This window comes from Ictalurus punctatus, chromosome 15, assembly GCF_001660625.3.
Source record: "Ictalurus punctatus breed USDA103 chromosome 15, Coco_2.0, whole genome shotgun sequence".
Classification (NCBI taxonomy): domain Eukaryota; kingdom Metazoa; phylum Chordata; class Actinopteri; order Siluriformes; family Ictaluridae; genus Ictalurus; species Ictalurus punctatus.
The window spans coordinates 10,613,620-10,640,298 of NC_030430.2; the positions used below are offsets into that span (position 1 = coordinate 10,613,620).

General features: G+C 39.4%; 1 protein-coding gene across 3 annotated transcripts in view; it reads right to left on the reverse strand.

Moving 5' to 3' along the window:
* The window catches only part of lama5 (laminin, alpha 5), an 83,170-nt gene that overhangs the window by 10,649 nt on the left and 45,842 nt on the right, over positions 1–26,679 (reverse strand). For 2 of the 3 annotated variants that reach the window (XM_017487061.3, XM_017487063.3), the window contains exons 23-64: positions 26,012–26,150; positions 25,191–25,333; positions 22,708–22,811; positions 22,253–22,406; positions 21,965–22,128; positions 20,511–20,619; positions 19,973–20,070; positions 19,576–19,747; positions 19,345–19,471; positions 19,039–19,178; positions 18,823–18,938; positions 18,456–18,667; positions 17,945–18,146; positions 17,311–17,455; positions 16,669–16,809; positions 16,072–16,233; positions 15,093–15,200; positions 14,884–14,967; positions 14,199–14,429; positions 12,775–12,888; positions 12,047–12,177; positions 11,822–11,902; positions 11,384–11,598; positions 10,218–10,318; positions 9,929–10,112; positions 9,652–9,792; positions 9,296–9,447; positions 9,007–9,117; positions 7,204–7,315; positions 6,913–7,083; positions 6,547–6,743; positions 5,792–5,908; positions 5,472–5,626; positions 5,228–5,360; positions 4,622–4,724; positions 3,200–3,313; positions 2,863–3,048; positions 2,504–2,646; positions 2,223–2,399; positions 937–1,076; positions 612–759; positions 366–499 (exon numbers count right to left, since the gene is read on the reverse strand). In XM_017487061.3, coding sequence (XP_017342550.1) covers positions 366–499; positions 612–759; positions 937–1,076; positions 2,223–2,399; positions 2,504–2,646; positions 2,863–3,048; positions 3,200–3,313; positions 4,622–4,724; positions 5,228–5,360; positions 5,472–5,626; positions 5,792–5,908; positions 6,547–6,743; positions 6,913–7,083; positions 7,204–7,315; positions 9,007–9,117; positions 9,296–9,447; positions 9,652–9,792; positions 9,929–10,112; positions 10,218–10,318; positions 11,384–11,598; positions 11,822–11,902; positions 12,047–12,177; positions 12,775–12,888; positions 14,199–14,429; positions 14,884–14,967; positions 15,093–15,200; positions 16,072–16,233; positions 16,669–16,809; positions 17,311–17,455; positions 17,945–18,146; positions 18,456–18,667; positions 18,823–18,938; positions 19,039–19,178; positions 19,345–19,471; positions 19,576–19,747; positions 19,973–20,070; positions 20,511–20,619; positions 21,965–22,128; positions 22,253–22,406; positions 22,708–22,811; positions 25,191–25,333; positions 26,012–26,150 — 6,011 coding nt within the window. Of the gene's footprint in view, positions 1–365; positions 500–611; positions 760–936; positions 1,077–2,222; positions 2,400–2,503; positions 2,647–2,862; positions 3,049–3,199; positions 3,314–4,621; positions 4,725–5,227; positions 5,361–5,471; positions 5,627–5,791; positions 5,909–6,546; positions 6,744–6,912; positions 7,084–7,203; positions 7,316–9,006; positions 9,118–9,295; positions 9,448–9,651; positions 9,793–9,928; positions 10,113–10,217; positions 10,319–11,383; positions 11,599–11,821; positions 11,903–12,046; positions 12,178–12,774; positions 12,889–14,198; positions 14,430–14,883; positions 14,968–15,092; positions 15,201–16,071; positions 16,234–16,668; positions 16,810–17,310; positions 17,456–17,944; positions 18,147–18,455; positions 18,668–18,822; positions 18,939–19,038; positions 19,179–19,344; positions 19,472–19,575; positions 19,748–19,972; positions 20,071–20,510; positions 20,620–21,964; positions 22,129–22,252; positions 22,407–22,707; positions 22,812–25,190; positions 25,334–25,542; positions 25,673–26,011; positions 26,151–26,679 lie in introns of all 3 variants that reach the window. The other variant, XM_017487062.3, reaches the window with a different exon arrangement.

Here is a 26,679-nt window from a genome sequence, read left to right on the forward strand (position 1 = left end):
CAACAACAACCATGCAATGATCAGAGTCAGTGAGCTCACACCTTTCCCCATTCTCATATTTTAAAAAAGCAAGAGATTCAGAAATTAGCTGAAGCTCTTCACCTATATCGGCATGATGCACTGTGCTGCTGCCACATGATTTGCTGATTGAATGATTGAATTGCATGATTGAGAAGGTGTAGTGTAGATAGAGTGTCCTTAATACTGTATCATACTGTATTTTGTTTTCATTGCAAAAAAAAAAAACAACCTAAAACAAAACAATATCTATTATCAGCTTCAAATGTAATTTTCAGCTCTTCTCAGTTTTTGTTTGCTCCAGTTGCTCTGTCAATGGTTTAAATCTCCAAGTCGACTGTACTCACCGTGGGCAAGGACTGTCTTCAGTGGTGTTAAGCTTAAAGATCTTCTCAAAGTTATAGAGGCTGATCACCTCCTCATTCAGACTCTCAAGCTCAATGCAGCCTTTGAAATTAGGCAGCTGCATCTGGGCAGGGGGCTGTGAAGCGATGACATATTACACATTACACAGCAACAGACGGAATCCTGAATTAACCTGAATATATATATATATGGATACAAATCGAAATTTTAGCAATCTCAAATGCTACCATGAAGGTACTGGGATAGCCCCCAATGTAGAAGACAGTTTCCTCAGTGGGGAGGTTTAGAAGGCCACGATCTCCTTCTGCCTCCACAGACTGCTTAATCGATCTCCCCTCTCCTACAGTCATCGCCATCTGACCATACTGCAACATCCTACACACACACACACACACACACACACACACACACACAGAAGACGGATTAAAAAAATATATGCTTCCACATTCCACGTTTTTTCCCCACATGCCCTCTCTGCTGCCTGCTGCTGATGGCGATGATGACAGATGGAAAATGGTGATGAAGATAATGAGAACAGGCCATTTGCCTCACCTCTCCAGAAACAGACTGTTGAACTGGCCATCTGAGCGAACGTCGTCTTGCATCACCCCCTCTGCAGTCTTATCACCAAGATTATAAAGCCAGCGTAGTCGTGCGCCATCCAGAACCATGCCCATGAACTCCTTACTGGACTACAACACACAGAGGAAGCATATTTTTCCATGCTCATGTACACACGTACAAGCTCATCTTATACTCAGCAGTTGATGTATTTAGGAAACAGTGTCATATCAGTCTGTACAGGGTTTCACGGGAGTTTTTCTGTGATTGTTGCGGCAAAAAACGCATGATTTTCTGCCATATTTATGCTTTTTTTTTTTTTTTTAACTAAAAACTACTTGAATTGGGGAAATTGCAAGTGCACAAAATAGTTCTGCACGGGCTTTTGCAGTAATGGCTGTTAGTAAATGAGACCTTTTAGCTGTACTCATGTTCAACGCATGCGGATCGAAGAGCGCTTTGGTTGAATGCACATTGTGATGACGTCACAGGAAGCGTCTTGGCCCAAACCCTGCAGGGAGTCTGCGGCAATTTGGAAAGATTGCGAGCTTCTCCGAATTTGCTCGAATTTGCATTCATTTCTGCGACTGCAAAATCGCAAAAAAAAAAATAAATCCCGGACGGAGTGATGCAGCGCTCGTACGGCTAACACGGACACAGCAACTTCATGTTCTGAACAAAATCTACACTGCAAAATCTTCAGAAATGATGACATGTTACTGAAACTCGTACTCTACTTCATTACCAAACCATATTTAAAATAACGTGCATGATAATATTCATCTAATAATTATTTAAAAACAGGCTTTTAGGAGGATTCCTAACCTGCTTTTTCTCTGATGTTTGCAAATGAATTATGGCATGGTAAAGCAATACCTGTTTTATTTAGTACTCCTGTCATTCACTGCAATGACAATTCACAACACAACGTCACGAGCATGAACGTGCTGAAAATGATGATTGCGTTCATGCTACAGATGTATACGGCTGGTACATTAGCTTCAGTCAGTGTAGTGGTAGTCCTGTTAACTAACATGGCTTCTCAGTTGTGTTTCTGTGGTACAACATCTGTTCGAGGCAACATCTGTTTGTTAACTGCATTTTGATCAAACTACTACCTTCATGCTGAACTTACCAGATGAGTAATGAGAAACTGTTACTAAATACAAGCGTTTTTATAGTGGGAATCTGGGTAACAAGAGTCTAAGTAGCAGGGTGTGGGTGCACTGTATGTTTACTCGTATCTACACATAACGAGAGAAAGGGAACTGACTTACATTCTTGTTGCCCAGGTAGAAGACAAACTGGCTGTTGGTGACTTGGCGCTTAATGCGTGCAGCTTGGGGGAGAGTGATGTGGAACTTCAGGGAGGTGTAGGCAGCCAGGTCAGCCAGATTACTGGGTTTCCTCACCTGCACTGCCGATTTCCCGTTAAACTTCATCGACACACTGACCTGACGATCACAGTGAGAAAAATGATAGGGGAAAATAGACAGGGTCTTTAGAAATGATTGTTTTTGCATTTTTGCGCTGCAGTTTTAAATGGAGCTTGGAGTACCCTGCTAGCAGCCTTTCGCGCCTCAGCAATGAGCTCACGGATTCTCAGGATGTTCTCAGAAATGTTGGACACCTGCATGGAGTGATTCTGCAAACGATCCAGCTTCTTCATCAACATAGGAATGGTCTCGCTCAGTGCTCCCACTGCACATAACACACATTTGTTATACTATCCTTGTAAGGACCTTCCACTGACATAATTATTAATGCAGCTAATTAATACTTATACTAAACCTAACCCTAACAGTGACATCAGTAACCAAAGGGTAACATTTTGGCCCATTTTGGTAACATTTAAACAAAAGGTGCAAAATCATACCAGCAACACACACACACACACACACACACACACACACTAACCTGAGCTGTTGGCTTGGCTTAGTGCATCATTGAAGTCTTCATTAGTGGTGTTGGATGTTCCGTATGTTCTGTGCCACTCCTCCAGCTGTTTTTTTATAGGAGCCAGCTTCTCCAACACATTAGCCACAGTGCTGTTAGCCGACGACGCTGCATTTTTTACTACCAGGATCTCCTGTGATGTGTTCTCTACACACCCATACACATACACACACACACACACACACACACAATATTACTGCTCTAGGTTACATTTGGTGTTTTCAGATAACTCGGTTATAATTCCGTTTTGCTAGACATGGAACACAAACACAACATAAGGAAAAGTCAAACTGCTGACCTTGGGTAAAGTTCAGGGAATTCTGCATTAATGACAGATCCTTCAGCAGCCCGTTCTTTTTCATTTCTGCCTCATGCAGCCTCTTCTTGATGTCCTGGACCTGAGGCTTCAACTCTGCCCAATTCAAGTCACAAACTTGTCAATAAACACTCATTCAATGCCAACCTTCATAATCTTCAGATGATTCAATGGGCATCTTAGAGTAATTATGCCACCATTCTACAATAACATAGAGGTTATTTATATATATATGTATATATATATATATATATATATATATATATATATATATATATATATATATATATATATATATACACACACACACACACGCATATATATATAAAATGAGAATGAGCATCTGAAACATTAATCTCTGTCTCAGTGCTGATTATTGTCAGTGCTCTATTCTTCTGACTGATCCCCATTATCCTGTGATGAAATATTTGTAATCTGATGGGAGAAGTCTCTTCCAGGATGATAGTGGGCCTTATTAATCAATCTTTTAGTAGTGTTGTGTATAAATGCTTGTGCAAGCCAAAACAAACTAATATTTACCATCGGATTTACAAATGTACTCGCATCGCATGCGTATGATGATCTTCTGTCAGCTAAGCCATTTGTTTACGGATTAGAGCAGATCGGCCCGTCCTCCTTTTATACAAAGGTATTTCTTTTGTCATAATTGAATGATTACACTGTAAAACATTTCAGGTGGTTAAACTTAGAAACGAAAGTTCACCTGCTGCCTTAAAAACGTGACTAAAGTCAACTTGTAAGTTTTTTTTTTAAAGAATTATTATTATTTTTAAGTTTTACAAGTAAAGACAATGAATTACTATAAGTTTAATTTTTGAAAGCTTAGAAACTTGAGTTGTCCAAAACTTAAATATCCAAAACTTGTCAGGACAATTGGAGTTAAAAAGCAGAAATAGGTTTGCATAACTTAATGGGGCTATCATGGTTTACAGTGTACTTTTATTTGTCTTTTTAAAAAAAAATGATCTGTTTGTGTTTGTTCGCTTTCTATATTTTTCATATTCTTTAATTAATATACCAATAATATAAAACTACTGGGTTTTACAACATTTTCTCTGACCTAATGTATTAGCATGAGGATATGTTTTTGATAGACTACAAAGCACTTCTATATGCCACTCTTGATACTTGACAGCATTAATCCACATATTAAAGTGCAGTAATCCGTGCAAATGATATGATTTGAAGCTGGGTTTGTTGTTGTTTTTTATACACACAAGCAGCATGAGTAGGATACTAAAATTGTTTTTGGAAAACTTTCATGAACCCAAATTTTTTGTGTAGATACTCATGAATAAATCTTTCATGTTCAGCTTGATAAATGAGGCCGTATCAACAGCCACGGGCCACAAGAGTCCATTGTATGTTAATGATCAAATGTACCTTTAGTCAGCTCCTGGAGCAGGTTTGATGCCTGTTCTTGTAGTGCCATACTCTTATTTTTAAGGTCACTGGCCTGCTGTGAAAGATTCTGGCCTTTGATATACTGTGCCAAAAAAACAAAAAACAAAAAAACAACAACAATAGATCTGACTGATCAGACACTAGAAGTCATGTTGACCGGTTTTTCCTTAAATTCCAGAAAAATTTTTTTTCCTAAAATTTAATGCATGGAATCTTTCTCACTTTTTTCCTCTAAATTTTCTTAAATATACATAATATGAATAAAATAAAGATTCATTATACAGAACAATACAACATGTTAATAACAGATTCCCAAGCACCCACAAGCAAGTTTAAGTACATTTTGCATTTAGATAAAAAAAACTTGTTTCTACTGGTAACTGAAGACGGAATATATGTTACAGCTAAACTGGTTATACGTCGAATTGAGATGGGGCATTTCTTGTCAAGTATGGAACAAAGCATTAAGGTTACATTAAGTGTTTGATTTATCCGTGTTGAACAATTCATTCAATCATTGGCATATTAACATACACAATACACACAATATCCCAGGGCCCCGGGCCTGCCGTAGCTTAACCTTACCTCCAGGGCCTCCGTATTAGCTTCTTTGGCTAAAGTCTCAGCTTCCCGTATGCTCTCAATAATGCTGGTGTAAGTGCCTGATGCATTCAGAGCTCTCTGGATGAAGCGGTCCTGGTTAGTGTTGGAAATGACGCTGTTGTAAACACAGAGGAACAGGCATTAACTATATAGTCATCGAACAGAACATGTAAATCTAGTGCAAAGGAATCGAAGGAAAGAAGCGAATGATGGAAGTCTCAGACACCTCGAGAGGTTCTTGGAAAGCTGATCGAGAAGCTCGGCATGTTTCTCGGCTGCCTCTACCAGCGGGCTTTTTGAGCTGGAGATAGTGAAACTCTGCACCTTGTTAGTGAGAGGCTGCTTTGCTCCATCCAGCTGAGCAGACAGACGCTCATAATCCTACAGAGGAGAAGGACGAACAAACAGCAGTGAAGAACTCGGGAGGTGGACCTTCTAATACCTGGAAATACCTCATCAAGTATTTGTGATTAATATCGATTTTCTACATGATGGAGTGTGTGTGTGTGTGTGTGTGTGTGTGTGTGTGTGTGTGTAGAATCTGACCTCTTTTGCATTCTGCAGCATAAGTAGCATGTCATTGACCTGAGCCATATCATCTTCTGCCATCTGGATCATGTCCTCCACCTCCTTGTGCTTTGACTTCAGAGCATTCACTTTTTGCTATTGACACATCAAAGCAAGTCCGGAATGTCTCAAAGAGCAATCAATATGATGAAGTCGTCTTTTTTTTTTTCCATTTTTAAATTTTTTTTAAATAAGTACATGAATTTTGACACCAGAAATCTATAACCACACTTTTTCTAAAATGTCCACTAACAAAGGTTCCTGTTTTTCTGGTACTAGCAGGAACCAAAAGGACACAATGCTGGGTCTATAAGCAGAATTTTTAAAAAATGAAATAAATATATAAATGTTAATAGTAATTATTAATAACTATTAAAGTAAATAAAATATATAAATAACACTTCTAATAACACAACAAAATTTGTTAATGATGGTTTTTATTTCGCCTCTAGAGGCCGCTCTAGATTTTTAAAAAAAATCTCTCTTTTTGAAAGTAATATTAATATTGTCATGGTGCTGACTGTCTTTAAATCACAACAAGGAAATTGTTTGTGGACTAAACAATGGCATTGTTGTAAGCAGTAATGATGCAATCGCTGTCTTCACTGTAAAATAAACTGCAGCCCACTGCTACCTATGTGATCCTTTACTTGATATTGAATGTGCAGTAGAAAAATGCCCTTTGTGAGGTACTCTGTGTGTGTGTGTGTGTGTGTGTGTGCAGGTTGGTGTACCTTGTACTCTTCCAGCTGTTTCTGGTTGATGCTGTTAGTTTCAGCTGCGCGTGCTAGGTTCTTCACTGCATCGTTAAGAGAGTCTCTCAGGTTCATGAGCTCAGCATTAAACTGATCCAGTTTTTTCCTGATAAACTCCAATGTATCCTGGTTTGCAGCATTCCGGTCAGCCATCTCTCCCTTCACACGCTCCAGCACTACCGAGAAAACGAGAGCATTCAAAAGAGGGACATTCAATATAAAACTTCAGCGAACTGTTCTGTTCTCACTGCATAAATACAAAAATAAATGAATAATCAAAAGCACCAGATTGAATAGTTTTGAAAAGTGCCTCTCGGCTATCTTTCGAACTATGTTCTCACTCACACTTCTTGGCTTCAGTCAGCTCGTTCTCTGCTAACTTCCTCTGGTAGTGGGTGCTTTGGAAGCGCATGTCTCTCAACATGGCGAGAACCTCAGACAGCTTCCGTGACAACTCGTTCTCATCTACATCCTGAGAGCCATTCTGAGATGCTCTGTTCAACAGCGCCAACATGGCTGTGCGCACAAACAGACACAACACATCACCAAAATGCTCTCACGCTTGGATATCATGCAGCGAGTTATTAGGAAGGATGTTTCAGTAAATGCTTTATGATTTGATCATTATTTCCCAACCTTCTACGTCTCTCATGCTGCCTCTGATAAAGTCCAGCAGGCTCTGAGCTCTCTCGTACGTGGCTTTGGTGCTGTTCTTAAGCTTATTTCCTTTTGTTACTGAGATTGACACCTGCAAGATTATTGCAAATATGCTTAGCAGACTGGCCACTACAGTGTCACAGGTTTAACAACGTAGGACCTGGACATGTCTTCTTCTTGAAAAATAAAATATACAGTGCTGTGAAAAAAGTATTTGCCCTTATTCGGTTTTTGTGTTTTATGTCATCCTAAATAGTTTTAGATCTTCAAACGAAACACAATATAAAATAAAGGTAACCTGAGTAAACACACAATACTGTTTTTATTTATTTTTAACTGAAGCAAAAAAGTTATCCAACACCTATCACCCATCAAAGAACTAATTACCCCCTTAAACTTAAAATCTGGTTGTGCTAACTTTAGCAACAATAACTGTAACGAAACGCTTCCAATAACTGGAGACCAGTCTTTTACTTACTTCTAGGACTTGCACTTACTCCTATGCTTTGGATCATTGTCTTGCTACATAATCCAGTTGAGCTTGAGTTTCAATTTATGGACTGAAGAAACATTCTCCTTTAGGATTTTCTGGTAGAGAGCAGAATTCATGTTTCCCTCAATTATTACAAGTTGCCCAAGTCCTGAAGCAGCAAAGCATCCTCACACCATCACACTTCCACCATCATGCTTGACTGCAGATATGATGTTCTTTTTGTGGAATTTTGTGTTTGGATTTCGCCAGATGTAACGGGACCCCTGTCTTCCAAATTGTTCCACTTTCAACTCATCAGAACATTCTCCCAAAAGGTTTGTGGATCATCAAGGTGTGTGTTGGCAAAATTCAGACGAGCCTTAATGTTCTTCTGGGTTAGCAGTGGTTTTCTCTTCGCCACACTTACATGGATGCCATTTTTGCCCAGTGTCAATCTGATAGAGGAGTCATGAACAGTGACCTTTATTGATGCAAGAGAGGCCTGTAGATCCTTTGATGATGTCCTTGGATCTTTTGTGACTTCCTGAATGAGTAGTTGCTGTGCTCTTGGAGGAATTTTGGAAGGTCGGCCACTTCTGGGAAGTTGTCCATTTGGAGGTAATGGCTCTCACTGTGGTCCTTTGGAGTCCTAGAGCCTTTGAAATAGCTTTGTAACCCTTCCCAGACTGATGCATTTAAACCATTTTCTTCCTCATCATTTCTGGAATTTTGGCATAGTGTGTTACTGGGTGAGACCTTTTAACAATTTCATGCTGTTGAAAAAGTTCTAATTAAGTACTGATTTGATTGAACAGGGTTTGCAGTAATCAGGCCTGGTTGTGTCTAGTTCAGCTGAACCCCATTATCAGTTTCATAGATTTGGGGAATTAGTAACTACAGGGGCAAATACATTTTCACACAGGCCCAGTTGGTATTGGATACCTTTTTTGCTTCAGTAAATAACTATCGTTTAAAACTGTATTTTGTGTGTACTCAGGTCGCCTTTGTTTTTATCTTAGATTTTTTTCAAATTTATTTCTGAAACAATTTAGTACGAGATATACACAAAAACAGAAGAAACCAGGCTTGGGGGCAAATACTTTTTCACAGCACTGTATACACAGCCACATTTTTGAACACCAAAAATGATACTAACACTAATATCAACTGCAACTCATAGACTTACAGTAACTGCTTCAGCAGACAAGTGCAATTTAGTAAAGCCCTCTGAATAGTGCACAGAACTGTTTTTATAATCCATACACATGTCTGATATTCATTACTGTCCGAGCTCCAAATCCTCTTCATACCTTTTCGTCCAGCTCAGAGATGTCAGAGACAATGGTCTGCAGATCTCTCTCAAGCAAATCTGCCTGCATCCTGTTGTCATCCAAGGTACTGTTGTAGTTTTCTATGGAATTCTGGGAAAAGGCCAAGATTTGCATAGTTTGAACAATGCCACATATATACAGTAAATGCGAGTAGACATGACATTTAACAGACATGGTTTTACATGTTCTTGACATCAACTATACTCTGTGTGTGTGTGTGTGTGTGTGTGTGTGTGTGTGTGAGAGAGAGAGAGAGAGAGAGACTCACAGACACATTCATCACAGAAGCAATAAGGTTGCGGAGTTGTGCCCATGCGAGGGAGCTAGCATTGATGTTCTTCAGCTGGTGATCCACAGAGAGGAAGTAGTTGCTCACCATGTCTAGATCCTGCAGTAGCACTGTCACACAGCTATCACATGCTAAACAAATACACACACACACACACACACTCAAATGTACTGAAACAGTTCCCTCAAACAAGCTGCCAAAGGTTTATACCAGTGTCCTTTTTTATGAAGATCTATTTTGTAGCTAGTTTAATATGAGTCCGCATAGGAAAGATGAAATAGAGCAGTCAAATGTACAAGGTTTTTAAATGTGTGTGTGTATGTGTGTGTACTGACGTTCACAGTGAACATCTGCTCCATTACTGACTGGTACACTGCGCTCGTTAGTGCAGCGATCACACTGTCTCCCTGTCAGAGTGTCTGGGCAGCGGCACTCCCCAGTCCGTGGGTCACAGCGACCTCGTTTACACTCACACTCTGAAAGCCAAGAGACACGCATTAATGTAATAAAGTCTGGGAATCGGATCAAACAAAACTATATAGGAAACAGGGTTGAGTTAATAAATTTGTACTAGTAAAATAATGTGTGTGTGTGTTTAAAAAAAGGCCTCACTCTTGCAGCCATTAGGACCGTAGTCCCAGTGTCCTGGAGAACACTGGCGGCAGTTGGGTCCGTTCACACCTGGTTGACACGCACATGAGCCGGTAACTGGGTCACATGGCTGAACCAGTGCCGCCGCTGCATCACAGTCACACGTATGACAGCCAGCACATGACTCAAAGCCAAATCTGCCATGCTGAACACAAATTATAAACTGCTATTAGCAAAACCAGAGCACACAGCTTAGCTGGACTAAATGAAACAGAATAAACAGAACAGGAAGAACAATTCTGTGGCATACCTCACAGCGATCACAGTGGATGCCAGTAACACCTGGTTTACAATGACAATGACCCGTGTGAGGGTCACATGAGGCTGTCCCGCAGGGAGAACAGTTGCATTCTAGATGATTGAAAAGAGAAATAATTCAGAAATTAAGAAATTGACAAATATTTTAACAAGAAAATCATTTTTACACCAGAACTCGGGGGAGCAGCTGAGAACGCTCCGCTGTCATTATACGGTACGAGAGCAGCCTCTAGAGGCGAAATAATAACCATCACTGACAAATTTTATTGTGTTATTTGAAGTGTCATTTATATTATATTTATATTTATATTAGTTATTAATAATTTATATATATATATATATACACATACATACATACATACATGCATGCATATATATATATATATATATATATATATATATGTATGTGTATATATATATATATATATATATATATATATACACACACACACACACACAAACATTTATATATTTATTTCATTTAAAAAAGTACAGTACATTTTCATGGTACAGTCAGTACTGTATGTTTGTAATAAAGTTCAGCAATATTTTACTTTGAGTGTTACGTTTTCATTCAGTATCAATTTTAAAAACTATCGATTGATTAATCAGTTATCGGCAGGTACTCCCCAACTTAGTTATTAGTATCGGTTATTAGTTATTAGTAAATCCACTATCGGTCGACCTATAGTACAGTATAGCTCTAATATTGTATTTTGTAGTGTTTCTAGTTAAATACCACTAGTGTGCTGCACACAGCAAGACACAAACAAAGAAAGGAAAATGTAAAATAAAAGGAAAAACATAGGAGGATGTTAAAAGCAACACCACAATAGTACTAAAGCAATACAGGTACTGAGTCTGGTGTAAAATGGGCTTCTCATATATATATACATATACATGTACATATATATATATATATATATATATATATATATATATATATATATATATATATATATACACACAGACATATACATATACATATATACATATATATACTCTTCACTTCATATCACTTATAGAGGAAAGGTTTGTGAATGAAGTGCTCTTTTCCAAAATTTTTCCAAAATCACCCAATCAATTTGTGGCATTTACTTTATACACATATAAGTACGGAGTGGTTTAAGAAGTGTGTGAGCTATGCACAGTTCTTACTGGTGCAGTTCTTGGCAGTGATGGCATCACCGTAGAAACCTGGAGCGCAGATCTCACAGTGGGGTCCCGCTGTGTCGTACATGCAGCCGTGGCACTCACCGGTCACTGGGTGGCAGTCGCTGAACAGCATGTTTGGGTCCAAGTTGTCGTTGCAGTTGCACGGCTGGCAAGTGCTGCCGATCACCATGGGGTTGCCATAGTAACCGGGGGCACACCTAGTGCAGCATATGCCATTATAAACATCAGATGCCTGATTAGTTACAGAAAATGGAAACCAGCTTGTTATAGATATCAAAGTCTAAGACAGCTGAAGTAAATCTTGGGGTAGTTTTGAATGACACGCAATGCTTTAAATGTGTGAGACAATACAGCTCTGAGTAATTCTGCTGCAAGTTTTTTTTTTATGTGATATTTTACTGCAGTAAATTAAGATCCCACCTCTCACACTTGGGTCCAGCGTAGCCAGGCATGCACAGACACTGCATGTGATTGGGCTTCTCTATACAACCAGTGGCAAAACTAAAATGAGAAAACCAGAGAGAAAAGACCAAAGTCTGAGAACAGTCATGTACAGGATATAATAGAAAAACAGAACAAGACGAAAAATAAATAAATAAATAAATAAATAAATAAATAAATAAATAAATAAGTGAGGGCACTGACTTGTTGGAGGCCACCTGCAGTGGACACGGGCAGCTGCTGCAGGACACAGCATGGCCATCCACTTTGGGGTCGCTATGAAAACCACCACGACACTTCTCACAGTGGTCCCCAGCCGTGTTGTGACGGCAGCTCTGCAAAGGAGACGTTCAAAATACAGATTTCAAATCGTACCGACAAATTCGACTTAGTTCTATTGAAACTGACTTCATACCTATATTTATCGAAAGGTAATGCAAACTAATGCATCATCCTTAAATGCCACTCAATATTCATGAATACAGAATGACCTCTCGAAATTGACATAATATCTGAACTTCTAGAGAAATCCTCGTATGAAAGGAAAATGCATTAGAATGTCAAGCTGGCACACTAATAGTTTTTTTGTAATATACCTGTAGACCTGCCACCGCATACACTGTATATCATTCAGCTGATAATACACGTGATTTCTGCTGTCTTCTCTGCATGATGCATGATCGTTGTTTTGTTTTCAGTGAAAAACTATGAGCTTTTTTTTAAAACTGCACCATCAATTATGTAACTGTATCTCGGCAAAATCGTTTCATAAAACTGCATTAGCTTTTTTTCTTCTGTGACTGTTTTAATTAAAAAGTGAATAAAAATATATAGAGACTCGGGAACGTATGAACGTATCGTAAAAGCTCTGTTGTAATGAAATGCAGTTTTTTACTAAATGGACTTGATTTGTGTAACTGAAATGAACTCACCAGACATATACCAGATCCATCCAGGCATTGATCAGAGTGGCCATTACAGTTGCAAGGAACACACTTGCCCAGGAACAGTCCCTTGGTGTCTCTGTAGTAGCCTGGAGCACATCGCTGATGAGAGACAGAGAGAGTGACAAGGAATATAAACTTGTAAAAAAAATAAAAAAACTTGTACTACTGCCTATAATCATGCATGCAGGCCATGCACACTAAGTCACATATTTGCGTGTTAAGCCTTTGCTTAGTACTCATGGACAGTAATGTAAAATGCATATCATGGCTTACAAGACAGAGAGGTTTATGAATCCAGATGTGAGAGAAATTATACATCATATATACCTGTGTGTGCTGTAGTGGAACATAATTTATCAGTTAAGCAATTGTGTGTATATGCTCTAACACAGGTTCTCAACCTTTTGTGACCGCTGGACTCTTAGCATCTTTCAAACAATCCACAAAGACCCCCTCACTCCACAACAATTATAGGCTATATATTTAACAGCCATTTCTACTTATGCTACTTTATTGTACTGATATTTAACATAAATAATATTAACATTGGACATTATTAGTTACTTACAGTTACATGTATATAGCGCTTCTCTAGACACTCAAAGTGATTTACATAGTATTGGGGGGGACCTCCTCAAGCACCACTAGTGTGTTGCATCCACCTGGATGATGCGACGGCAGCCATAGTGCGCCAGAGGGCCCACCACACACCAGCTATTAGAGGAGAGGAGAGAGTGATGTAGCCAATTCAGAGATGGGGATTATTAGGGGGCCATGATAGAGAAGGACCAATGGGGGAATTTCAGTAGGACATCTCATCCAAAAGACGGATTTTTTACATTTTATTGTTGGTGTGACGTTTAATTTGACTCTCTGAATTATCTTCTGTTTATTTTATCCATCAATGTGACACTTGATCTTGTCTATCACTCATAGGTTTTTGCAAATTATCAATTCATTTGTAAATAAATTTAGAACAAATCCATCAATGAATGAGTCAGCTCAGCTAACGTGATATTTGCGAATGCACCCGAATAACCAAATTGGTTAATTTTAAAACATATCTTAAATTGTTCTTACATTTGATGGGTGTATTGTGTATTTGAAAATTTTCATTTTCATGTATTTAATAAAAATTTATATATACATACCCACATGCACACAATATTTTATTTATATATATATATATATATATATAAATAAAATATTTTACTGAAAGATTTTTAATACTTTCCCATGGACCCCCTGCAATTACGCCACTGACCACTAGGGGGTTGAGAAACACTGCTCTAACAGACATTGCTGCCTTCATTTATAGGTCAAATAACAAATATGAAAATCAAAGTGAGGCTAATGGAAAATGCCCTCCTTCTTATTGACTTGTCCAGTGTGAACACTTAGACACCCACCTGACACGAGTCTCCCTGGTAGCTCGCTGGACACATGCACAGCTCCACGTTGTTGGCATGGCGTCCGTTGAGCAGATGCTCAGCCCCCTCCAGCGTGGCAGCACGCAGAGAGACGGACTGAGCCGACTGGGAGTGGAGCGCTCGGATCTGCAGAGACTCCAAAGCCACCAGCACCATCATCAACTCCTCCCGAGAAACCGAGTTCCCAGTCTGAGCGTGACGGAAATTTCCCTGCAATCAGAACGGGGTCCAGTGACTATATATTCTGATTTTAGGAACAGGGTAATCATTTTGCAATATTTCTTGGTTTATACTGTAATGATGATTGTTGTTGTTTTTTTTTATCTTAATGGAGTTTCATTACCACCAAAAGCTGAATTGATTGAACACGATAAAAATATTTATTTAAAAATCTGAGCACAAAAAAGATTTCACTGGTATGATGAATAATGAAAAGAGTTCAACAACATGACAAAATAGAAAGAGTACCAAACACAAATATTACACTTTATCAGTTTATTGGCCGATATTTATTTATTTGTTTGTTTACCATATTTAAATGCGTTCTTTTATTTGACCATTATCTTCACTGTTTTATTTTTTTTATGAGTCAAACAGAAAGGAAAAATGTGAATGAGAGAGAGAGAGAGAGAGATGGTGGTGGTTTATCAACTCTTCCTCCTACCTCCACTAGATGGACAGCTCCTTTATGAGGCTCCTCAGGAGAAGAATACTCTCTCTCCATGTAGACCACAGTCATCTGGTTTCCCTGTACCCATAAAGTTGGTAATATGGAACTATGTTTGTTTTAAATCAAAATTCTGTCTGCATTCTCATTTCTAGACAAATGTTTAAACGTGTCTGGTTATTGCAGTTAAGTTTAGGAGTCGGAACCTTGAGAATCACGTCGGGTCGAGAGGCTTCAGGGGGCAAAATCAGAGCATCTCCTCTCAGTGTCTGTGTGTGTAACTGATAACGAAAATGACCTCCATATGATGACACCTAGAAAGAGAGAATGCAGAGGAGAGCCGATTAAAACATGGAAATTCTGTAATATCTGTAAATATGTGAGATTCTAGTGTTTATAACCAAGAGTCTAAACAAAGGAAATACCTTTTATATCAGTCATACTGATCATAATTCACTAATCTGATTCAGAAAATATTTTTGTGTATCACGGTAAATTGTCATCTGGGTTTTTAAAAAGCGCAAATTGCTAAGGAAAGCGATTGAATTGCTGTGATTGTAATTATCCATCATTGATTATTCATGATATATATATATATATATATATATATATATATATATATATATATATATATATATCTTTGTTCTGGTTTGTGAGACTTTACTGACACTCGGGCAAGTCACCTTCCTGTATGAGACAGACAAGAAAACATACACATTTTTGTAGACAACAGATAAGAGCTAAGGCCGTTCTCTTAGCTTTTTCCCTAACTAGCTTTCTTCCTAACTTTCCCTAGCTAAACAGGGGGGCAGTGGTGGCTTAGTGGTTACTGATCGGACGGTCGGGGGTTCAAGCCCCAGCACTGCCAAGCTGCCACTGTTGGGCCCTTGAGCAAGGCCCTTAACCCTCTCTGCTCTCTGCTCCAGAGGCCCTGTGTCATGGCTGACCCTGAGCCAAACTTCCTAACATGCTGGGGTATGCGAAGAAAAGAATTCCACACTGTGCTCTAATGTATACGTGACCATTAAACACTCGTTATAGTTACTATCAGATCCGACTCTGATTTCTCTAGTGATAAATCCCACAGGAAGTGATCTATAAAGCACAATTCTTTGCTTTGCTATTGTAAGTATAAAACCCTCTGTTCCTTTAGGTTGGAAAGAGTAAAGAGGTATGAAAGCGGACCTTGTCACCCAGATAAGTGCGTGGTGCATGCCAGTGAAAATCCTGATAGACATCAGGGACATCACTGAGATCAGCCTCCACCAGATCTTGATCCCCGAACACAGACACAGGCACCTCTTGTCTGTCTCCTCTCAGCAACACCCAGCCCTGCATGTCCAGAATCTACAGAGAACAGCCATTATTATACACACCATGGAACAACAACAACAACAACAAACAACAATAATAAATAATGAATTATCTCCAGAGAATAAATAATACATGTTTTACTATGCAATACAATATTTATTTAAAAATTACTTGTTATCTACTCTTTTACTTTTGCTTCTACTTTAGATGTTCAGAATTATAGTTTTATTGTGTTTTCATTATGCCTTATGTACATTATGTAAAGCACTGATATATTGAATTCTTCTTACATTTTATCATCTACTGTTGCATACCATGATAAATAACTAATTGTTTATTACTATTATTATTATTATTAATATTATTAAATATTCATTTTTACCACCGTCTCATAGAGTGATAGACCACAGATTAGCATGATTATGTGTGCCTGTAATTGTGTGTGTGTGTGCGTGCGCTTGTTTGTACCTCATCCCTACGCTTGTCTGAACTGCGGCATCGGTCAGTGGCACCGAAGCAGAAGCACTTGGTGCAGCCTTTAGGGTTAGTGGAGTCGAGATGGAACGTGCCCAGCGCACACTGGTCACACCGCGAGCCCATCACGTTTTCCTGACAAGGAGGATGTAACGTGAAGAAAAGCAATAGCTTTTTCAATAGCTTTATTTTAATCAAAGAGATCATGAAATACAGTGGAGAGCCATGTGAATAAAATGAATATGAATAAACTGTTACTGTTACAGTTACATTACTACTCTGTAACTGCTGTAAGTACAATACAAGCGCAATACGGTATGCGAGCTTTGTTATGGCATGGTATGCACGATGCAACACAATACTAACAAAATAATTACTGTGGAGATTTGCCAAAATGATACATTCAACAGCTGAGAAACAGGGATTAAGAAGGGCAGACAGGGAGAGAGAGAGAGAGAGAGAGAGAGAGAGAGACAGAGAGACAGACATAGAGAGAGAGACAGAGAAAGACACAGAGAGAGAGAGCGATAGAGAGAAAGACAGACAGAGAGATAGAGATAGAGATAGAGACAGAGAGAGAGTGAGATAGAGAGAGAGAGAGAGAGAGAGAGAGAGAGAGGTGTGACAGAGCTGTACCTTGCATAGACATTGTCCTGTAGTGGAGTCACACACACTCTTCTCAGTTCCAGCCTCATTACAGTCACATGGCCTGCAGTTGGGATATCCATAGAAACCGGGAGTGCACCGGTCACACCGCCGACCCACGATGTTTGCCTTGCATCTGCAGAATTTTCACATCATTCTGTAATTGTGCCTTTGCCGAACTACAGCGTGACAGCCTTGAGATTCATGACATCCGTGCTGACATAAATAATATTTTTACTGAAATCAAAATGACAGATAACACTCAATATCTCCTGTTGTTATTAAAGCTCAGGCAGCAGTGCCTGCTGTGATGTTTCAGGCTTTCCTGCCTTGTCCGGACAAATCCGCAGGTTATTTTTGGTTTTCGGAATGTGGTGAAGTTCTGCGGAATTTTGTGCACTCGGGTCAAACAGGGAGACAAAGTATTTCATTAAGTCTTAAAAAAAAACAACCCAGGTTTTAGGATTAACAAAATGACATAAAACTACAACCAAGAATCTCAAATTGTCTGTAATGAAAAGTCACAGATTTGAGGAAATGTAATTAAGGGCATTAATGTAATTATAGTTAGTTTTTTTCCCACTAACGATGTTAACCATGTGCTTGTGGAACAGAGATGGTTTACCTGCACTGGCCGTTGTTTGTGTCGCAGGTGATGTCCTGAGCTGTGACGCCGGGCCGGGAACAGTTACACATCTCACAGCCCACCAGGGGATGGCAGCCGAACGTCTGCGGCTCACACTGCACACACTCCGGCAGCAGTGTACGTGGAGGACAGATGCACTCACCTGTCACTGGCTCACACAAGCGTGTGCCGCAGTTACACGCTACAAACACGTGCACACAGACTCGAGTTAGCGAAAAACAAACATGATGGATGGCTTTAGGCATCCAGTTATTCAGTTTGGCCATCTCTGTTGATTACACAGCAACACAAGTGTAATTAAATGTACAAGAAAACAAAACAAAAAAAAACACAAATGTTAAATAAATAAATAAAAAAAAATGTTAAAAGTACACAATTTCAACGCATAATTATGACCTGAACAAAACCAAACAACAAAATGATATGGAGTTTCACCCCGTTTAAAAAAAATATGACCTGTGTTTATTCAGTTTCTAGTGCTGGTACTCACGCCTGCAGTTAGGGAAGCCGTAGTACCCGGTGGCACACTGCGAGCAGTCTCGGCCAATCACGTTGGGCCTGCAGGGGCACTGACCGCCAAATGGTTGGCATGTATCGCTCTCAGACCCGGCCTCATGGCAGCCACATGGTACAGCACCGTTATTGAAGAAAGCTGACAGAGACGTGGCTGAAGCCCGACAGAACTGAGACACCGTCTGAGGGCTAGAGGAAACAGTTCAGTCGTGTATTCATTTATTGACCCAAAAAGCTTCAATTCATTCAAATCAATATCGAAAATCAGTGATAAATGAGTTCACTTGAATCCATTTACGGTTTTGTTTCATATAAATGTAAGTCTTTTATTTATGCTTGTGTACTTGATGTAGAAGCTGTTTTGTCCACAGTTGCTGATGAAGTCATAGGATTTGTCCAGTGGCTCTTCAGACAGATAACTGGAGCTGTAGCTGCTCTCTGGAACGACTAGAATATAATCCTATACAACAAACACACACACACACACAAAAAATGAACCGGATTGTTATAAGAGCACAGAAGCTTTCTATACATCATTTATTTCAGTTCGTATCACTCACCAGCCAGAGTGTTTTGCCGTCTGCGACTCGCACAGTCACAATCACCTCATGGTCAGTCACGTCTAGAATGATCTGGTTCTCTGAGATCAGAATGCTACGGCAACCATAGCCATGGGGACAGAACGTGGCATTGGCATGGCCTGGGATAAGAGAGGGTCTACAGTTTAAAAAGTCAACAGCTGAACATTTTCAACAGATAACTAACTACTGAATAGAACAGCAACACCGAGTGTCGCTGTGCGTCATTAACCTGCAGTAACCTGAATACATAGCGAATAGTATGCAGCATCGCCGATTGATCCTTACCCTGCCAAATTCGTCCACCATTTACGTACATCTGTACAGTGAAGGTTGGGTGCAATGGCTGATGGTAGTGTAGGATGAACACATAGCGTCCCAATGCATGCACTTGTGCTGAATACACTACTGCATTCTGAGAAAGCAAGAAGGAAGACAAAACTGATAAGTGATATACTCTACCAGAGCCATCATAGTGACCGACAGCCCTACATACGAGAAATAGAATGTTAAGTGAACCTGAGCTGAGTCCAGGCGGATATGGTCGCCGTTGTCAATGGCAGTTGGGGGCGTGTCACGGGCAGTCAGGTGACCAGGGTCAACACGTGCGTTGTCAGATAAGGAAGCCTGACCCTCCTTCAGAACCAGAGACTGAGACGGGGTCTGGAAGCGAGAGGGCACACACGAAGCACTGGAAGAAGAGGCAAGAATCCGTCAGTCATCAATCAGTTCGTTTAATCTTCATGTGAGCACAGAAGCATCATGTTGCACACATACTGCAATACATTGTCCTACTTCATCTCAGTGCATCCTGATATATTATCCAGCTAATCCTCTAGAAGAGATTTCATGATAGAGGATGCATCACATTCTAGCTTGTGATGCTAAACCATGATGATTTAGCGTGCAGCAGTACCTGTCAGGAGCAAAGTGTCCATGGGTGCTGATGCAGTGCACTCCAGGTCTCAGGTACTCCATTGTGAACCGAGCATGAGGAATCAGGTACGCTTTATACTGAAAGAAAGATCAGACTCCTTTTTAGAACACAGACAGAGATCAGAGCCACATATCAGGCTCTTTTTTTTTTTTTTTAAGTCAAAGCAGAACCATTCCAATTTGTTACACTTACAACCCGTATTTTATTGCTAAAAAATCTTACATGATATATATTCAGTGGCATGTAAATAACGTGTACAGTATATATAACATGCACTCTTTCTCAAGAAATGTGAGATAGTACCACGGAATATCTTTTTGATACAGAAACATGATCATTATCTGGGTAATATTATCATTAACTTAGAGTGGATCATAAGAAAAGCGTAACTTTGAAACCTTTTCATACAAACCCAGTTTGCAAATATGAGATCATGATGGGACACATCAGACATGTGCAGAAACAGATAAGAGGATTGCAAGATTAGAAGAAAGCAACAGCACAAAAGTTTTCTTACTAGGAAGAAGTTGCTTCGGTCTGCAATGAACTGCACATCAACTTCAGTGGAAGTAGTAAAGACAGCTATGCGATGCATTTCATCTACAGACACTGCACGACACAAGAAACTAGAAACACACACACACACACACACACACACACACACACACACACACACACACCAAAAACAGGCAATTATTTTGGAATTTGAGGAAAAAATATAAATACAAATAATGAACATAACGTTCATGCACAAAGAAGAAAGAATAAACACAAATTCTACATGCATGTGAAAGCTGGGCTCACTTATCAGTAGTTACTAGAGATGCACCGATGTATCGGCCGATAATAGCTATCAGCCGATAAAGGCAATTTTTAGTTTAAAAACATCCGATGATCAGGGCAGATTATATCCTGTCTATCAAAAGAGGGCGGGGAAATGCATGGAATTCGTCCTGTATGTAAAGATGTCTCTTGTGTGGAATGACGACAAAACTGCAATTTGTAAGTTCTGTAAGCTCTGCACTGCTAAAATTTTACACCGGACGCTGCAGCAGAGCAGAAGCAATGCGCATTTTTTTCGGCGTGCATGTTAATGAATGAGTGCTTTTACACCGGACGCTGCAGCAGTGAAGCGGGAGTTTTAAAAATCTCGTCTAGTCGTCAAGTCTAAAAAACTTTTTGATCTGCGCTGCTTGTGCTGAATTAAAGGGCCAGTACACTGCTGAAAGATTTAAATGAAGATGAATTGAAAAAAAAAGTATATATTGCACAGAAAAATATATTTGTATTTTATTGTATTGTATTTGTATTGTATTTTATATTTGGATATTTCATATCCAGTTAATGTTAATATATAAAAAGTTGATATTATATATTAGCAGTTTGATGTTCAGTGATGAAGTAGAAATGCTTGTGTTTGTGGTGAGTGAATATGAGACTAACAGGAGGTTTTTTAGAATTCAGTCAATGTTAATATGAATTAATAACATTCAATAAGTTAAGAAATCTGACTTTAATCTTCAGAATTTAGTTCATGTGTTAATGTTAATTTCGGTAATGTGTTTTCTGTTTATGAGACCAGTTACTGTGAAACAACTTGCTGAAATGGAGAGAATAAAGTTTTTATTTGCATTTCCTTCAGAATTGTGGAACTAATTATTATTCATTTAAAAGAAGGCATAAAAGGCAGAACCACCAAACTATCGGTATCGTTATCAGCCGATATCACTCTGAATAATCGGTTATTTAGAATCGGTGCATCTCTAGTAGTTACATATCTTTCTTTCCATGCACTATGTTGAAATACAGCGAGGTTGCCACAGTAGGTTAGACTGGGTTTATACTTGCTTTTAACTACATACACACAAGAGTGTTTACCAACTTAAACAGTAGGGCAGCGTAGCACATTTATTGTCGCACGTCATCGCAGTCTTTGCGCACACATACGACTTCACTCGCACATAAACGCACCTGTACTTGCAGTTGAGCAGCGTGATGCGCTCCTGGTGGGTGTGTCCTCCGGGTGTGTTAACAGACACGGTAAGAGTCTGTGGAGCTTTCTCTTCACTGGCATACTCTACTACCAGAATGTACTCGCCGGGTAAAGGTACTCGACCACGCAGCTGCACAATGATCTGCCCACACACAATGCACAGGTATATAGTTTCTTGCAAATAGAAGTACGAGCCCATGCATAAACTCAAACCAAGTGATATTACATAACGGAGGAGTTTCCAATGGTTTGGTTCTGACACTCACGTCATTGCCACTGCAGACGGCCATGCTGGGATGCCGAGGTGTAATCTTCTCTACAGAGCACAATCTGAGCTGATCATTATCTGCTCTGCAGCTGGCATCGTTACCCGATAGAGATGGGAACTCCTCTAGAGACAGGTACTTATACAGCAAACAACTAGACATGAAAAACACAAAAAATGCCATTCATTTCTACTGTAATTTAATAGGTACTAGCCAAGTCCAATTAAACATATTCTAGCAGTATAGATAATAACTAAACGATTTTAATACTTGCACTAGTACTAAAATATATTAGATACCATTGTACACCAGAAAACTTGATAGCTGGAATCAAATTCATTTTCTTCATACCGTTCCATTCTTAAGACGTATAGTATTTAAAGCGAAATGAAAAACAAATTAGTTTGTGCAAAAATGTTCTAGAGTGTTCGATCTTGCATGTGCTTGCTACTGACTTCTGATTGGGCTCGTGTGTTGTGCTGTATATACAGGGTTCGGTAACTTTCAGCTGCAGAATGGGAGCTTCGTAGTACGCGCTGGGCAACAGCACTAGATAGTCCTGCACAAGCACACAGATATAATAAGAGAAAGATATCATGAGAACATCTTCACGCTGCCATTTTGTCCCATATACTAAATCAAACCTGATGTAAAGGTAAAGAAGAGGTAAATGATGTTTGGGGTACCCAAAAAAAACAAAGCTTCATCTACTGACGCCTCTAATAAAGATGAAAAATACTTTTTATGAAATCATATTTAACGTATAGTACAAACGTTGTGTTCAGGTTATTGTGACATGAGAGTGTAAGAGCAACTGAAAACCTCCATAAATATTCAACATAAAGGGGATTTTCTTCCTTTTCTTATTTGCGAGCACACACAGACAAACACTCACACACACACACACACACGACCTTAAACATGTAAATGAGTTCTATTTATCTATTAACATGAACACTGAGCATATAAAATACATTTTGAGTATTTAAAATAAGTTAAAGTTGTATAAAAGAAAAGAAAAAAAACCCCAAACTTGCCACCCGTACTGCATTCACCTCAAGATGGAATTATAGTAATTATGAGCTTCTAATTTAAAAAAAAAAAAAGTCATTCATGTCTTCACTGAGCTCATAACTGCCGTTCTGAATTTATTTGGCTTGCTGGTGAGTGAAGGCTGTAATGTTAGTATGTGAAAGGCAGAGAAGGGTGTAATCTCAGAGTATTGTTAGCATTAAAATCTATATCTCTATCAAACATTCTGTCATTTTGTATAATGTCGGTCAGCCTTCTATCTACAAACAGTGGTGGAAGAAGTATTCAGATCGTTTACTTAAGAAAAAAAAGTACTAATACCACACCATGAAAATATTCCAGTCCTACATTCAAAAACGTACTTATGTAAACGTATCCAAGTACTTAAAACTATCAAAAGTAAGCATACTCACTGTGCAGTAAAATGGTCCCTGTCAGTGACTACGTTTACATGGACAGCAGTAATCTGATTATTGACCTTACTCTGATTAAGATAATAATGTGATTAAGGTGTTTACATGAGTCGCTGTTAGAATACTCCTGTCATGTTCCCGTTTTATATGTTTTAGAACATAATTAGATTAACAGCCCGCGTCATTACGTCATTACGTCACTCCCTCCAGAATTTCACGTATCAACATACAGTTCGTCTTCGTTATGGTCCCGTATACAGTTTTGGGTGTTTTTATGTAATTTTTTTTACGAACGTTTTAAGTGCAGTTAATTATTTGTCGTGCTATACGTGCTAATAGACAACTGCTTGAAGCCGCGGGCTAAGTCTCCAATCACGTAATTACCGTCTATATAGTAGCCGAGATACATGTATTTTTCCCCACTACAGGCCTATAGTAGGAAAGTATGCGGTTTGGGACGCGGCCGAACTCTCTTGTTCGCCGTAAAACTGCCATGTGTGATCGTGTCCTGTCGCAAAATGCGGTGAAAACTCTCACACGACGTTCATAATGTGATTAAGGTGTTTACATGTCTGTAATACACACCCATAATGCGACTAAAACAGGAGTACTCCACCTGTCATAATTAGATTAGAGTTTAATTCGATTATGACCTTAATTAGATTAAAGTAAGTAAAAATTGCTGTTTACATGGTAGTTTCTTAATCAAATTATGGTCTTAATCGGATTAAGAGTGGATTATTGTTGTCCATGTAAACGCAGCTATTGTTTTACCAATACACAGCTTATGATGTTTTTGGATTAATATTACTGCTGCATTATTGTGTATGGTGTATTTTTACTGCTGTAGATGTCAATGCTCATTTTAACTACTTTATGTACTGTTGTGTAGTTTCATCTAATTTGCAGCAACACATCATATTCTATAAGATCTTCATATGGTTATAGCATCACTGTCCTGTGAGAACCACATATACCATCTCTAAAAAAAAAAAAAAAAAAAAATTTTAAGAGCCCTGTTTTCAGTGCATTCAATGCATTTTCCAAGGCAGGGGTAGTTTATTTATTTATTTAGATTAAAAAATAGGACAATTTTCTAGACCTATAAAGGAACACTTAACCCTTCAGTTTATCACAAACCTTCAAATTCACCACATTTGGAGATATGTAGTTTTCACTGGACAGGAAGGGTATGAAGAATTGTCATTTAAAAGTAACTAGTAACTAAAGCTGTCAGACAAATGTGGTGGAGTAAAAAGTCCAATCTGCTGCTGTGATATAGTGGAGTAGAAGTAAAGTACAAGCACCGCGAATTTGTACTTAAGTGAAGTACTTGAGTAAATGTAATTAGTTACAGTCCAGCACTGTCTACAAACCCAGTGAAAATGTTATAGACTTGTTTATGTTTCCATGCAGCACAGAGTAGAACTGTGTCATTACGTAATTACAACACGATGTGAATGCCCTATCAGTGAACATGACATGAAGCGCACCAGTAGAATGCCTTCAGCTTCGATGACGATGGTCCAAGTGCCAGGGTTCAGTACAAATGGCTCTACAAAAGTGTTCTGAGGAACGTTTACAAACGTGGGCTCTGAACTGGGAGCAAAAACGATCTGTTTGGACTGCTCCGAACCTGGGCAAAGAGAGCGGCAAGGAAGAAAACAATATTAAAACATCATACTACGTTAGTTTACGTGTGCATTATTGACTAACTTCTCTGTTATTATTCGGCATAACAGTTTCATTTCAAAAAGTACATGTGCTTCAAATGTAACGGTTTTCAAAACAGAAAAATCAGTGAGAGACGAGGGCCGTCATTGGCTACTGCATCGTCAGACATACCTCTTCTGCTGTTGGGATAGGCTGTGATTTTGCCGTGGGAGACGGCATCCTCAGTGCTTACATATCTGAGGATCAAACGCGTGAGATACATGTCCACCTCATTCACGTGCACCGTCAATTTAACTGCGCTCTGAGATAGACAAAAGTGAGGAAAGAGCAGGAGGGAGGAGGGAGGGAAAGAGTGAAATGGGAAAGGGAGGTATATAGCAAAGGTCTATGTTAAAGACCTGGAGTCGGGAAGGTGACTCTAGTCTAGCTGTCTGGGTTTTGTGTGTTTGGAGTAAGTCCTTGTTGCAGGTTTAAAGGGGAGGGGCAACAGCATCCGAGCCAATCAGAAGCAAGGCCAGCATTTTGGAAGATCTGCTCAAGCATCTGAGAGCAAGTGCATCTGAGAATCAGGAACAGGAAAGCAAGCGGAGGGAGAGACACGGAGGTGGACATAAAGGATGAAGAAAGAAGGTGTACTCACAGTTGCTGCATAGGAAATTCCTGCTCTCTTCCATCACAGAGACACGTCCCCGGATGTCTGTGCCTCCACGGTTAACATAGCGCAAAACCACATGGAAGAGATCCGGAGAGCCGACCACCACCTCGACCAGCACCAGCGGCTTTGGCACGAGAGAACGTGCGAAATATAGAGCGAGGGGGAAAGAAGGAACGAGAGCACAAAAGCAAAGCCTTTTCTTAAAACCACCACCGGCACTACAGCATACAGCCAATAGCAGCACTCAGTAAACAAACTGTTATACACAGCTCTTGCATCAAGCCCCAAGCAAAGCCAAGCTATAATTTATCAAAGATACCCAACTTCACCAATTCTCAGGAAGTGAACATGCATGGGACATAATGACATGGGTACAATATTTCTGCACAATACTCCTAGAAATACAAATACACCACACATCTCTATGAATAATCAGCACATTCATTTTTTTTCTGCAAACATATTCACCTTTATTGAACTCAGTTTTCACTCATCCTTATCACTTGACCCATTTGCAGTGTTTTTTTCTGCTCATTTTCACCCCAATTTGGTCATCTGCCAATTTCCACTCACCAGCCAGCTCTCCCCCTGTCATACAACAGCTACCAACTGGGGAGGATGAAGGTTATCACGTGCTTTCTCAAAGACATGTG